The following is a 16,052-nucleotide window of genomic DNA, read 5'->3' as shown; positions in this document are numbered from 1 at the left end:
GTACATGGTGTGGGTTTTTCATTGGTCAAATAGGACCAGTGTTAAGGCTCCACTAATGAAGGCCTTACCACAAATCATAGGAAGACTTGAGGAAAATATCAAGGAACTTGCATTTTTATGTTTGATTATTGAAAAAAATATACATCAAATTTAAGAATAAAATTCATCATTAGTATTTAATTTTTTAAAATAAATTTTAATTTTTAATAATATTTAATACAAAAGAAAAATACAATAGAAAATAAATTGTCTCCTCCTTTTTCCAAAATTTTTTATCCAAAGTCTTGCCCCAATTGATTGCCCATATTTTCTTGCACATAGCCAGCATATTTTCACATTTTCTTCCTAAAATTTTCAGCAATTACCCAAAATTTAGTCAGCTGTCTACCTTGCCTGATTCTATACGGTTCCTATTCAGTTTTGGCTCCAAAATTTGATGTACTTAAATCAAAAACAACACCTTGCTTACTGCTTCAAAATCTCTGGCATTTCCCCGTCCCCTGCCAGAAAATCCCCTTCTTTTAAGCTGGGACCATCCAATTTGATTCTGTCTTCAATATAATTTGATAATCTATCGTGAATATCTGTTGAGATGGTCCCCATTCTCGCGAGTAACCCTAAGAATTTCTTTGCTTCCTCCAGATCTCCATTCCCTTTCAGGTATTCCAGACAGGCTGCCAAGGACTCCTTGCCAGGCTTCCATCCGGGTTGTTGCATTGAAATTGCTACCTTCATTGCTTCTACTGCCTTTGGGAGTCGATTATCCCTGATATAACCTGTTGCCAAGACGTACCATGTATGTCCACAAGGCTTCCCTCCTTTCACTAGTGCCCTGTCTACAAGATCTTCAGCCTTCATCATTAGACCTTTTCTGGAGTACGCATCAATTAGCAAGTCTGCAATCCGGAAATCATAGCATACTTCGCTGGCATCCCACTCCTCAAATATCTTCTCTGCACCTTCAATGTCATCTAACTTCAATAGTGAGATTATCATATTTTTATATCCCTTGTTATATATCTTGTGATTCTTCTTATACAGTTCCCAGAGTCTTAGAACTTCATCTTTTTCCCCTATTGCTGCATATTGTGTGAGCAGGGTATTAAAGGCGCTACTCCTCCTTTTGGCTCCTAATATCAGTGCCCCAGATTTCTTCAGCATTTTCAAAGCCTTGTCTAGTAGCCCAGCCCTAGTGTATGCACTTGCTGCAGCAGCATAAGCACTCCAGTCCAACAAAATTGATGTATCAGACTCCATCCTTGTTAGAATATTGTCCATTTCCTCAGTGTTAGACATGGCTGCACATGCACTCAGCCTGATTGTGAAAGTAAATTTGTCATAAGGAATGCTATTAACTTCCATTTCATGAACCAGAAATTCTAGCTTCTCATAATTACCAGTCTGATAAAAGAGATTCAGAAGAACATTGTAACATAATGTTGTCCTAGACAACCCCACTTCCCTCATCTTCTGCATAACTGCCTCTGCTTTCTCTACACATTTCTCATGGGCATAGCAGTTGAGAAGAGCACTGTAAACCTCCAAAACTTTGGATTGTTTCGGAATGTTATGGAAGTAATTTTCCGCTTGTTCTATCCCATGAACTTTTGAGATCAAGTCCAGCCGGACAGCAAAGTCACGATATGAAAGTGGAAAGTACCTTTTGTCACTCATCCAGTGAGAAATCTGAAAGAAATACAAAACAAAATTTTAGGGCTGGGAATCTGAGATAGGAAGAATGAAAAAATAAAAATAAAAAATCTGAAAATAACAGTATGAATAATTGATGTCAATCAACAATCACATTCTACGTATTTATATATATTCATTTTTTTATAAATGCTTTTTTCCCCAGTAAACTGCTAAACACGAGTATAAGTTGAATATACAAACCCACACAACATTGTCAGGGTGCACTAGATAATTAGATGTAAAGGAAGATGAAAGCCCATCAGTTAAGGTGAATTATAAGATAGTTAAGGATAATCTGAAGATTTGTGTAATTTCAAGACCATGTCAAGAAATAACTGTGGTTGATAAAATCATTTGAATCTGAAACAGTGAGGGTCAGTATTGACTTCTGAAACATTATGTGCAGAGAAGGATAATACTTAGCAGTTTAAGCGATTTGGAAGAAAGGTCTGTACTTTCTGTGGACTTTGTTCCAAAATAATTTTAAATCATTTTTTTTATTTCACTTGACATGTCGTGCAACAAAACAAAGGGTCACTTTTCAGAAGTTATTTAAACATAACACCAGAAGTTGCACAAATCATAAACCTCAGTTGCAGTGAACCAGTCAGCAAAAATATTTAGAAAGGCAAATTTTCAAGTTACTTTTGTTGCCAGCACACTATTGTGACCTTGACACACTTCAAATATGCAAATTTGGCTCACTATACAGAAGCCAATATGGTGTGCAACTGAATATCAGTATAGAAAACAGATGACCAATAATTATTTTTATACAACAACAACAACAAAAAGCCTCAAGTCCCACTAGGTGGGGTCAGCTATAAGAATCATGTTCTGCCAATTCACCCAATCAAGAGTATTTTCCTCAATTAGATTAAGGGCTGTTAAATCCTTTTACACACACTATCTCATTCTAAGTTATTTTAGGCTTATCCTATCCCTTATCATGCCAGAAACAATAACTAACTCATTCCTCCTCATAGGTGCTATACTAAGCCAACATTTCAAATGCTCAACCCACCTAAGCTACCCCTCCCTTATCTTGTCCTTAACTGGTGCTATGCCTATATTATTGCGTATATGCTCGTTTCTTACTTTATTTTTTAGTGTTATACCACTTATCTACATTAGCATTCGCATTTCAACAATTTTTACTATTTGTATATGTTGTTTCTTAGTTGGCCAGCATTTTGAATTATAAAGCATTGCCGACCTTATAGTCGTCTTATAAAACTTTCCTTTTAAGGGTATTCTATAATCATACAACACACCTGACACACTCCTCCATTTTACCCAACCTGTTTTAATTCTATGTACTACATTATCAATTTTCCCTTCTTCTTGCATAATAGTTCAAAGATATCAAAATCTATTAGCGCTACTAATTTCTTGATTATTAACTTTAATCTTCTCTCCACTGCTACTCCTTACATTATTGAAATTACATTTTATATATTTTGTCTTATTCCTACTTATCCTAAACTCTTTAGACTCTGATGTGACTCTCCAAAGTCTTAGCTTAGATTCCACTCCACTCCTTCTATCATCAATCAACACGATATTATCTGCAAACAACATACACCAATGGATCTCATTTTGGAAATTCCTAATAAGTTCTTCAATCACTAAAGTAAAAATATAAGGACTCAAAGCAGAACCTTGATGTACACCTATTATGATTTAAAAATCTCTAGATTCCTCTCCTACAGTCCTAATGCTAGTCACTACTTTATCATACATATCCTTAATGACCTCAATATATCTATTGCATAATCCTTTTCTAAGACCCACCGAAGAACTTTTCTAGGTACTTTATCATATGCTTTCTCTAGGTGAATAAAACCATAAGCGTCCCTCTTCTTTTCCCTAAATTTTTCCATTAAACTTCTTAAAAGTTAAATAGCTTTTGTTGCTGATTTCCTAGGTATAAAACCAAATCGATTTTTTGACATCCTCATTTTTAGTCTTATTTTATATTCAATTACCCTTTCCAATAATTTCATCGTATGACTCATAATCTTAATTCCACGATATTTATTTATAATTTTAAATATTGTCTTTGTTTTTGTATAAAGGAACAACTTTTGTTGTTGATTTCCTATGTATGAAACCAAATTGATTTTTTGAAATTCTCGTTTAGTCTTATTTTATATTGAATTACCCTTTCCAAAAATTTCATTGTATGACTTATAATCTTAATTCCACAACAGTTACTTACAATTTTAAATATCATTTTGTTTTTGTATATAGGAGCTAACGTACTTTACCTCCATTCTTTTGGCATTTTCTTGGTTTTTATAATAGTCTTGAATAGATTAGTAAACCAAATATTTCCTCTATTCCCTAAACATTTCCAAACTTCAATTGGTATTTTATCTGATCTTATAGATTTCCCACTTTTCATTTTTTTAAATGTCATCTTAACTTCAAGGACTCTCATTTTGCGAATAAATCTCCTATTTTTGGTCTTCTCCTCATTTGTCACTTCCAAGTTCAATCTTTCATTTTGGTTTTCATTAAATAACTTATCAAAATATCTTCACCACCTCTCTTTTATGTCTTTTTCTCTAACTACGACATTATCATTCTTGTCCTTTATACTATGTACATCACCTAAATCTTTGCACTATCTTTCTCTAGCTTTAGAAAGTTTATAAATGCCTTTTTCTACTTCTTTGTATCTAGTCTAATATATGAAGTATCATAAGCTCTACATTTAGCTTCACTAATAGTCTTTTTTGCATTTTTTCTCGCCTCTTTATATTTTTCAAGATTATCTACATTTCTACAATTTTACCATATTTTATACCAATTTATTTTTGTTTTAATGACTTTTTTGATTTCTTGATCCCACCACTAACTTTTTTTACTACCCGAATATCTTCTTTGGACTCACCTAAGACCGCTTTTGCTATCCTTACAATATAATTAGTCATTTTATTCAGACAGTATTTACATCTATCTTACCTTCTAGTGTCCAATCACACTCTTTGATTATTTTATCTTTGAATTTTTTACTATATTATCTCCTTTCAAGCTGCGCCATCTAGTCCTCTTGTGTTGATTTATGTTACTTTTTCTCTTCCATTTTTTAATATGTATATCAATACTAAAACTGTATGTTATGTAACCAAACTTCCACCTAAAATAACTTTACGATCCTTATAAGATAGATGGTCCTCGTTCTTATTTAAGAAGAAATCTATTTGACTTTTATGATACCCATTCTTGAAAGTTTAAGTGTTATTCTCTTTTTATAAAGCAAGTATTCAATATAACCAAATCATAAGACATGGAAAAATCTAAGATCGTATCACCAATCTCATTTTTATCTCCATATCCATTGTCTCCACGTATCCTTTCATAGCTTATATTATCCATTCCAATGTGCCCATTCAAATAAGCTCCTATGAATGTCTTTTCAGATGTTGGTATCCCATGTAAAACACTATCCATATCTTCCCAAAATTTTCTGTTAAGCCTATTTAGGGAGCATACACACTAATGACATTCACTATCTCCACACCTAAAACTATCCTAATTTTAATGATCCCATCCCCTATTCTTTTAACATCTACTACATTATCTTTTAGGTCTTTGTCTACAATAATTCCCACCCTGTCTTTATATTTCTCTTTACCAGTGTACCAAAGTTTAAATCTTGATTTTTCAATTTCTCTAACTTTCTCTCCTACCCATTTCATCTCTTGAAGGCAAATTAAGTTAATTTTCCTTCTAAACATTATTTCCACTTTTTTCATACTTATTCCTGTAATAATCCCTATATTCCAGGTTGCTAATATAATCTTAGTTTCTTGTGCTAACTTTATTAGCCCTCTCCTTTATATACTAATCCAGTCTATTCCCTTGACCTACGTGACTTTCGTAAGAATTCATGATAATAAGATCTGACAAAGTTTTATGTTAGCTGTCAGTTACCAAACCTAACCTTGCTTCTTTATCCAGGCTTGGGACGGCTGTTTGTACAAAAATAATTTGTGTTACACAGGCGAAGTACACTTTTGAGATTTTTTTTTTCAAATTCTTTTCACATAGACAAATTTCTAAATCACACCGTACAACTAGTATTTTTATATAATTCTAAAAGATGAATTAAGGAATGAATACATCTAGCGTTAAGATAATGGTAAAGCAGCTAACATGGTCTGGCCACTTGTAAGAAATGCCAAATAAGACTCTAGCAACAAATTTGATACAATGACTAGGAATAAGCTAGTAAATAACAAATTGACAGCAATTCAATTTTATTAAAATATTGTCCTAAATTGTACAGAGATGGAAAAGGATTCATACAATTGAACCCTATGTGGTAGGACTTAAGGCTTGGTTATTAAGTTGCAAGCCTGCAATCATCTAGAATGACACCATTGAATGGTATGGGTTGTAGTATAGAGATTTGGAACCAGTGCAAACACTTCACTCTATTGATCAATCAAACAATGACTTTCTTGTTCTTATTAATCAATTTGCCCCAATTATTATTTGTTATGTAGAAGTTAAAATCCTGCTTAATAAGTGGGTTGGGTATCAAATACCTCCTTGAGTTTAAATCAATCAAATTGCTCCCTGAACCCTCACTCATTATGAAACTGCCCTTGCTGTAAAAGTTCACTGTCAAGGGTTACAATCAAAATACCACTTGAACTTTGGATTAGGTATCACATACCCCATTGATGAGTTACCATTGCGATCCACAAACCAATCTGTTGAGTATGGTAGACCTAGTACAAAATTATAACCTCTCAAACTTTTTTACCAACCAAAACATGGCCTTGACCTTAAGAGCCACCTAATCAGCGATGACAGAAGTGAGGAAGCAGCACCCCCTTGATGAGTTTTACCATGTAACTGTTGTGGCCTACAAATCAATCTGCTGAGTATGGTGTAGAACTAGTACCAAACTGTAAACCTCCTAGACATTTTTACTAACCAAAACATGGTCTTGACCTTAAGACCCAGCAAATCAACGACGATGCAGCCGTTATTGAGACGTGACACGTGAGCCCTGTTGCCACAAAGCAGTTGAGAGTTACCTATGCTTTTAGCTGTTGCAAAGCAGATGAGTAGTTCCTGACACATTTGCATACAAGGAGTTCAAATTGCTCGACCACTGCACTTTGACAAATGGCTTTTGATTGTCATTGATTAGCCAACAATCGATGTATGCAAAGGTCTTATTCAGGTTGACAGAATTTTTGAAGAGTTTTGTTGCATTGTGTTAGTGTCATCTGGCATTCAATAGATTGATCTATGGATGAAGAGCGCAAGATTCATCAAAGTTCAGGGGCATCTTGATGACAACTTTACAAGTTAAACAATCACATATTCCTCATTCCACAGTTACAGGGCAATTTGATCAATTATAAACTCAAGGGGTATTTGATACCCACCGAAGCATTGTGTTGATAATAACATCAATAATTTTTTCATTGCGCTCAGTTAATTGATGTTACCTTAACTAATCATAGCCACACAGAATCTGAAAGGGTTGCTTAAAGCGCGTTTAGAAAGAGAAATTGAATCATTTCTTTGTCTTTTACACAACAGTTGGGGCTAATCACAGAAATTCCAACCATCAACAGAAAATATACGCTTCCTTCTCTCTCCTTCCGAGGTCGACGGAAAATAGTTCCCAAAAATTTCCTGAAAATTCATTTTCCATTGAAGCTCCTTCCGTATTGACGGGTATTTTACCCTGAGGCTTGCCTCAAGATGATGATACTTTTTTTAGTTAAATTCATGAAAAACCAAGCTTTACGCAGCTTTGCTTCCTCAGGAATAGCTTTCCTTGGGAAAACTAAGAATCAAAATAAACTAGAGTTGGATTTTTTTTTCGAAAGAAAAAATATATATAGCAAATAGAAGGAGAAAAACCTCAAGAGCGTGCTTGTATCGCCGGTAATATCTCATCTCCTTGACAATGGCCATAAGCTGTTTTCCGCTTACTTCTCTCCCTTCTTGGATCCACTGGTCGAGCACGGGTACGATGGACACACTACTGTCTCCCAATGGAGTTATCCTCCTGTATAGAGAGTCGCCTGAATTCGAATTTGAGGGAATTGTGGCCGCCATTGTTGAGTAGAAGATGTTTTCCAAAACATTCCGAGAACCAAATCCAGAACGCACATGTAATAATATTCCTGAGCTAGCGAGCTTCATCAAGTGCCGCATGGAGAGAGAGAGAGTCGCAGAAGCCGAAATTCCAGAAGGGGTTTTTTAGGTGTTACTGTGAAATAGATGATATAGAAGTGTGTGCGTGCGTGTGTGTGTAACAAGTTTATTTTGGGTAAAATTTTAAATTTGCAAAAAATAAGGAAATTATAATATAATATATATTATGTAAGTGTTGACTTTTTGAGTTCGATTCCTATTTTTATTATGACAAACTAAGTGTTAAGTGTTTGGACATGTACATTTTTCCAAGCACGAATGATAGATGAAAAATGAAAATCGAGAAGTATTTGAATGCGTACACCATTCGGCGCAATTCATGAAATTGTAAAGGAGTAGAACATGAAGTTTCTTGTTTATTTCAAGTTATATTGTATTCATTCTATTTTTCTTTGGGTTTGTAATAATCTTTAGTCTGTAATCATTAATGCATGACATGTATGGTAGGATTATAAACTCAAATAACCACAGGGAAATCAATGACCATAGAAAGGTCAATCGACACCAGGTTTTTAGGCTAAACTAAAAAGTTAGGTTGTAGACTGACCATAGGTCCCTACACACCACATGACAAATCCCCTATATCTTAAAAATTATACTCATATGATCAAGAGTAAACTTTAGTAAGAATCAGAACCTAAAATAATATTTGAAAGGGTCCCAATCGACCGATCTTAGCTAGTTATATTCAGCTCAGTCGACTGAACCATTTAGAGGTCAACAGTTTGACCAAGGCTCAGTTGATCGAACGTATCTTCCTCAGTCGATCTAACCTTGATGTGACTGATCCCCCAACGGTTTAGCCTGCTAGAATTGGTGTATTCCCAAGAGGGGGTAAATTAAAAATTTAAAACCTTTTGCCTAGGTTAAACTAGACAATAGTAGTATTTTACAACCAAGGGTCTTTCTATGCAATCCCAATCACACTGGTAATTAACTGAGCAAATATTTAAACAACTAAAGCAATCTTAATATTTCCAAGCATTTACAGAAATTGAAATATAACATATATGTGCAGGAATATAAAGTGCAGGAAATTAAAAACAGACACACAATATGTTATCGGGGTTCGGCCAATACTGCCTACGTTCTTGCTTCAGCTTGTAAGCCCGAAAATTACCACTATTGCTCACTTAACAGGTTACAACCAGGTCAAATTACACTAGGGCTGACCTCAACCTTTACAAACTCTTATTGTGGGGCGGAGAAGACTCTAACAACTGATCCTTACAGGTTAGATCAATACCCCCTCAGGCCACGCTTGGAATACAACAGTGAGTATCAAATTTTTGTGTACAATTCTAATGCTTCTAAACACAAGCAAATTTGTACGAATACACACATGTAATAATCAATGCACCTCAAGCAGATAAGAACTATAAGCTCAGTGCAATACGTATGCAATAATAGTTAATCTAATATCAATATTCAATCAAGAGCAAAATTGTATTCTCAATCAAACTTTGAAACATTTTATCAATATATATCAAACAAAAGTGGAGTTTCAAAAATTTCCAACAAATGTAATCAAAATATCTCTAAAATGATTTTCTTAAAATTGTAGCACAAGAGATATATGAAAACTAATCTTGTAAAAAATATTTTTGTATAATCACAATACAAGCTTACAAGTCTTGCAACACAAGTGCCAAGACTCACAAGCTACAAAGTTTTCTCCACACAATGATTATTAATTAAACCAGGGGGAAAACCTTAAGCTAAACTTTTAATCAAAAAGCAATCAATCAATCACAACAATGAGAGTTTTAGCAAGTTGGAACAATATAAAATCACTTAAAGACACTCTCACCAAGTTTAATTTATCAAAAGAATAGTAATGGGTGAGTGTATAGGCTTTGTATTGAAAAAATAAACTTTGAAAATTTTAGAGGATTTTTCTTTTAGTCAAATTGCTAATCGTGGCTTAATCTTTCAAATGAGGCTATATATATAGACATGCCAAAAATTTTGACCGTTTGGGACATCAGGGGAATTATTAAAATTATTTTAAATAAGTTTAACAAAAAATAACCCCGATTTATCCTAATTAACCCGTAGTAAATTTTGGCCAACCCGAAAGTTTCGGTCAACTGAACGAGGGTTCGGTCGTTCGAATGGACACATGAAGGAAAGTGTTTTTTATGTGTTCGGGTGCCCGAAAAATGGTTTGGGTGGTTGATTCTAAGGCAATTTCCAACCTGCTTGAGGTTCGGTCGCCTAGGCCTAAGTTCGGTCTGCTGAACTTCAACTTTCGGTTGCCCAAGGTCAAAATGGCCGTGAAGTTCGGGAGCCCGGGTTGTTGGAAAAGTCTTTATTTTGAGTTTGATCGACCGTGAACACTTATATCATTTTGGTTTGGTTGCCCGAAGTCAGGTCATTTATTTGACTTTCCCTACATTCAGTTGATCGAGGCATTTTCAACGCCAAGGTTCGATTGCCCGAAGCCAGGTCAAATTAAAACCTAAGTCAAAATTTTAGACCATAAGATACCCTTGATTGCATATATGATAGTGGGGATAATCCTAAGTGCTTGTGCAAGGACCTAGGGTCACTCAATGGTTTAGGATTTTCAAGTACGCCTAAAAACCTGGCATCGGTCGCCGAAGGTTGATCGAAGTCTTGTCAAAGGTCATTTAAGCTTTATAGTCCCTACCATGCATGACATGCATAAGTTATTACAGATCTTTGGAGTTATAATTACAGACCCGAAATAATGAAATATAAATTACAACAGTTTAAACACTTTGTCTTCATCATTTTCTTCGAGTCACAATACGCACCATATGATCTTGCCCATTTAAGTAAGACTGATCTTACACACAAACTCAAGGCAAATGTTAAATACCAAGGTATTTGTCATACTCAAAATGGGATATGACCAATAAGGTCAACATAGCCGACCGAATGTTCAGTTCATTTTGGACTCAGTTGACCGAACCTGATAAGTAGACGATCAAACCTAGCCTTAGTCGACCGAACCTTGAAGGGTTCGCAATCGCCTTAATTCAGTCGACTATATCTGTAGTTCAAAAGTGCCTTGGTTGACTGTACTTGTGATGACCTACTTAATTTTCACATTTTTTTTTCATAATATAATAAAATCAATATCACAAAACTCAGTAGATCATAATCCACCTGGACCTGTGGGTACTAAGGATACATTAGAACATATAACGGAAGCCTAAGCAGCAGGAAACATACAATCATATACATCTCATTATACCATACATCACAATACCAGAGTTACTACAACCACTGTATTTATATACACACAGTACACAACCCAAAAGATATCTTAGGGTCATCCCACAAAATACATCCGACCCTATCAAAACACTTACCATTCTGGAAGGGTAGATCAACTGTATTAGACCAGTGGGGCTTTACCCGCTTTCCTATCAGGGGCTCCTGAAATGTTTATAAAATTCGGGGTGAGACACCTCTCAGTAAAGGAAATAAACTAATACTAGTGTGTGACAACATGAACATTTCTGTGATATACATATAATCATAAACATAACCAGTAAAATTGTATATACATCATTTCTAGGAAAACATGTATAATCAAACATTGCAGAACATAATTGGAGAAGGACAATCACCTTACTTAGGGAGGTCATATAGAACTCATACTAATCAACATAGTTTGCTACTTAATAGTTATATGAGAAGTAGGTACGATATCTAAGGCCTATATTCAATATATACATGTATTAATTTAGGTTATATATTATTTTTATTATTTCAAATCATTTTATTATTTTACCTAATTTATTATATTTTTATTGAGATTCCAATTCCAATTCCAATTCCATTCCCACTTTTGATTCTTTGGATTAAAAAGTTCATGAATAGGGAAAATAAATCATCTCAACTTTGTAGCCTCTAATTCTAGTAGATTCTCCATTACTGCTTTCATGAGCTTTGCTCTCTAAGCCACTTGTGCGTGGGAAATAAACCTCCAAAAGTAACGTCATGTTTGGAATGACGAATTTTAATTTTTGGATTTAACACAAATTTATGTTACATATTTTTGAACCTATAAAATTTAAATTTGACACATGAAGTCCAACAATTGGAATCAAAGTCTCATTGCATTGACTTAAATGTTTTTGCAAAAGATCGCAATGACTCACATTGGTGTATTCCCAATTCAGAGAGGGATGATTACCTTCTAGTCCTCCTTTATTTTGTGGTGTTGATTACACTACTTGAAAAATTAGAATAAGCATATTTATAAAATCAATGGACTAGAGGGTTTGATAAGTGATTGTCAAAAGAATTTTTATGCCTGTAAACGAAAAAGATATTACTTTGATGCATGTAAATTCACATGCCATGGATTTACTGTATTGCACTTTAGACTCTAATATTTTGCTTGATATTGTGGCATGTACAAGTGCAAAGGAAATCTGGGATGAACTCGAAAGGATATATGGAGAATCCCGAGAGAATGAGACCACCACTTAGGAAGTGGTAAATGATAGGAAAATTGCATTAACAGAAAAAGAGGTATATGATTTTAACTCAAGTTCGATTGCTGATTCTTATGCTGAATGTTGTGCTGTGTCATATGCGGAATCATTTATTGATAATACTATTAATGATGTATGCAATGATTCTCATGAAAAATATTGCAGTAGATTGTATGATGAATCATCTGATACTCTTTGTGATAGTCCAGTTGAGCAAGCATGCAATGATTCATATAATAATTGTGATATATCTTTTAACGAATCATGTAATAAATTTGCTGTTAAGAGCATGCCTTCCTCCAAAGAACTAGAAAAGATTTTGTTTAAAATGCATAAGTTTCTAGTTCGGATGTCTAAGTAGGAAATTTTTTTTAAGAACAAAAATAAGAAGTTGACAATGCAGTTGGAAAAATTGAAAGAACATCATGCTATTCTAGAGAAGAAAAAGATTGAGAAGATATTGAATATTAACTGTTTGGAAGGAAATGAAAAGAAGAATCATGATAAACCCTTAGGAGCTAAAAGAAATAAATCTTTCAAAAAAGGTTCATTTTTAAATCTCATAGTCATAAAAATTTTCATGCCTCATCTAGTAAAAATTGGGTATGCAAGCACAATCTTTCACGTTTATTTACAACTTGCGTGCACCATAAAATGAAAAGACACATCTGGTTTAATTGTTTACTTAGAAGTGTTAGAGGTTTTGACAAAGAAATGTTGTGGGTAATCATGAAGACAAACTTCATAAGATCTAAGGAAGATTGGAATTTAATAGAATTATATAAATATTTTAATCTTCCCTAGTTCCTAGGTTTAGGGGTTGTGATGATTGTAGGCTTAAGGAGTGGTTCGGGGTTAAAATATATAAACCTAGTATCTGCATCCACTTCCAATTGGACATGACATCCTTGCCAGGTAATTAATTTCAAATGCTCAACCCATGCTTAAATATAACACCTTAAGTTAAGCCACTGTTGTCTATTACACAAGTTTGAGTTTTAGGGGTCCATCTAATATCATATATCATCATACCCTAAACTCATTTTTTTTTTAATATGAAAAGCCTAAATCAAAATCTAGTCATCACTTTAGGTTTAAGCACTAATGATCATAAATTTTTATTCTACAAGTGCTTATTTAAAAGACATCTTGTTAACCAAATTAGAGGCATCCACTAGGGGAATCAAATCTTCATCCATTTATAATAAATTTCTCCCTATCTGCTTAAACTATAAAAACTCTCTAATGATTGCTTCACCTTCTCCTCCATAGGAACTCTTTACCAACCATGATCACATTCGGTAAAGTTTCATCCTATTCCATGGTTTGTGTCCTTACTCAAAATAGTGATCATACTTAAAGGATACTTTCCAATCACCAAAGAGCTACAATCAAAATTCATATACTCTTTAGTGCTCTTTTCCGAAACAGTTAGGACAACATCTTTGGACCTCTTATCCTGAAAAATGTCCTACCTATCCTAAATACTCTTCTGAGATTTAATTTTCAAAGAGTCTTTATTCAAACTCCCTTCACAAGCTCTCAAAATTTAAGTCAAACCATTTAGAGCTTTATTTCCTTTTGAATTTGATTAAATGGCTAAAATGATTGTTATAGGTTTATGCGTAAGAGGCACAAGATCAGAATGGCTTTGGAGTCTTACTGTTCATGCATGGGTTTCTTGGCTATGCACGAACAGTAAAACTCCAAAGCCATTCTGATCTTGTGCCTTTTACGCATTGAAATTCATGAAAAGGTAGAAACAAGCTTATCACACCTAAACGAATATACATTGTGACTTTTTGGTTCGATAAGCTTATAGCATTCTTGCCAAGTCTAATCATTGAAAATCTTAGAACACTTGGCTAAAGAATTTGAAAAATAAGAAAAGGCATAAGATTGATTAGTGTATAACTCAGGGGGAGCATTTATCTTGATCTTATATCATATTATATGCTCATATGCCTTATGGGAACTGAATTGCACACTATTATCCAGAGTGCACCGATTGACAAAAATTGTTGGATAATTTTATTTTATATGAATTGTTGATTGCTATCTGATTGCATGCTTAGTTTAAAATGCCTCCTACATGGCGGATGCAATGGATGTGAATTGCATGCTGGTAGTGGAATATAGTTTGTTGCATGCTTTATGTGAATATTTTGTTGAGAACAACCATTTATTAGGTACAAGTTCTATGGGAAAATGTCCGATTTATTGACGGCATGTTGCCAAAATTTCATTAAAATTTTCCCAAGTAAAACCTTGTACAAAGATGATTATGATAGAATAAATGTTAAAATCTTTTTGAAAGGATGAGTGAAAGTTGAATGAAAATTAAACTTCATCCTAGCATAATCATCAGGTATTTAGAGGAGTTCAGCTCCATCCCTATAAAAAGTGCATAAAAGACTCACATGCATCACTTCACCTTTTGAATATTGAGGCTCTTCAAAGAATCACAAACATCATATCCAGTTCTTAAAGCTTCATATCTTGATATGAATATTTCTTGGTTATGCACATTATTGTATGCCTTAATATACACTTTCTGATGTATTTATAGCCTATAGGAAGACTATACTGAGCAGAGGATAAATATTGTTTTAATTCATATCCTGTATAGTTGCTCTTTTGGAAAAGACTTATACTACTAGGCATAATGAAATAAATGTCTAACTAGTATAAGCAGTTTACTTCATCTAAGTTAGGATTCAAATCAAAAGGGGGAGCATCTAGAATTAAAAGTACTACCCTGTTATGTAACGACCTGCTTAACTTATCAAATAAGAGGCATATTTAAATATATGATCGGCCCGTCATAAACAGCGGAAACCTAAGCTGCAGTAAATATAAAATTACATCCATCTAACCATAAAACATAATACCAGAGTCTATTTACACCAAAATAGCATACACATATTTTCAATCTCCCATAACATTCCAAATACAATTAGGATCTCACAACAAAATAATCCTGATCCTAGAACAAAATCTTACCCTCCTAGTAGGGTAACTCAACAAACTCAACGGCGGTCACAACCCGCCGGTCTCTTAGGGGCTCCTAAAAAATTAATTAAGTTCGGGGGTGAGACACTTCTCAGTAAGGGAAAATAAACTAAATACAGTTGTGTGGCAACATGAACATTTAATGCAATTATACATATATAGTACATTTCATATATCTGTAAACATTCATCATAACATACTGAATAATCATATACTTTCATATTTGCTAATAAATCATATTGTGCATAAAACGTCTGTTATAGCTAGTAATACTGAAAACATACCCAAGATGAATAGCTAGCTGGTGTCATGTATTACCCCTTATGACGGGTTGTGCAGCCCGAAGGCGGGACCCAACAATGGTCGGCCAACCACTGCCGAGTCAAAAATGTTTATAAGTACGATGGGTCTGCCACACCCTGGTCCGGACTGCCAAGTGGACGTCTACAACTCTACACTAAAAGCCATATCAACTATCCCATCCCCTCATGGGGTGGTTAGTACAAGTCTGAACATAGATATCTGATCTATACAGTTATAGTACCAAGCTCCTGAAACTGAACTAAACTAACATCCAGGTTCTAATAACATATAATACATGATATTATAGCATTTTTCATAATTTCATAAATTCAGCCTCGCGCTGAAATCATTTCATAAATATGGCCTCGTGCCAAA

General features: G+C 34.3%; 1 protein-coding gene across 1 annotated transcript; it reads right to left on the bottom strand.

Moving 5' to 3' along the window:
* Window positions 1-186: 186 nt before the first annotated feature.
* Window positions 187-7,958, bottom strand: LOC131152012 (pentatricopeptide repeat-containing protein At2g20710, mitochondrial-like). Its single transcript, XM_058103572.1, has 2 exons — window positions 7,591-7,958; window positions 187-1,686 (listed from the first exon to the last, which is right to left on the bottom strand). Exons 1-2 carry the CDS (start codon window positions 7,885-7,887, stop codon window positions 466-468), a joined length of 1,518 nt encoding a protein of 505 aa, XP_057959555.1. The 5' UTR covers window positions 7,888-7,958; the 3' UTR covers window positions 187-465.
* Window positions 7,959-16,052: the final 8,094 nt, after the last annotated feature.

This window comes from Malania oleifera, chromosome 1 (assembly GCF_029873635.1).
Source record: "Malania oleifera isolate guangnan ecotype guangnan chromosome 1, ASM2987363v1, whole genome shotgun sequence".
Taxonomy (NCBI): domain Eukaryota; kingdom Viridiplantae; phylum Streptophyta; class Magnoliopsida; order Santalales; family Ximeniaceae; genus Malania; species Malania oleifera.
The sequence above is the reverse complement of the archived record's forward strand: the minus strand, read 5'-3'. Positions and strand labels throughout refer to the sequence as shown.

Bases quoted from the DNA above. Each gene is read 5' to 3' on its own strand.
- LOC131152012 (XM_058103572.1), bottom strand. From the start codon at position 7,887: ATGCGGCACTTGATGAAGCTCGCTAGCTCAGGAATATTATTACATGTG. The intron at 1,687-7,590 runs GTTTTTCTCCTT...TATTTCTTTCAG, and splicing joins GATACAAGCACGCTCTTGAG to ATTTCTCACTGGATGAGTGA.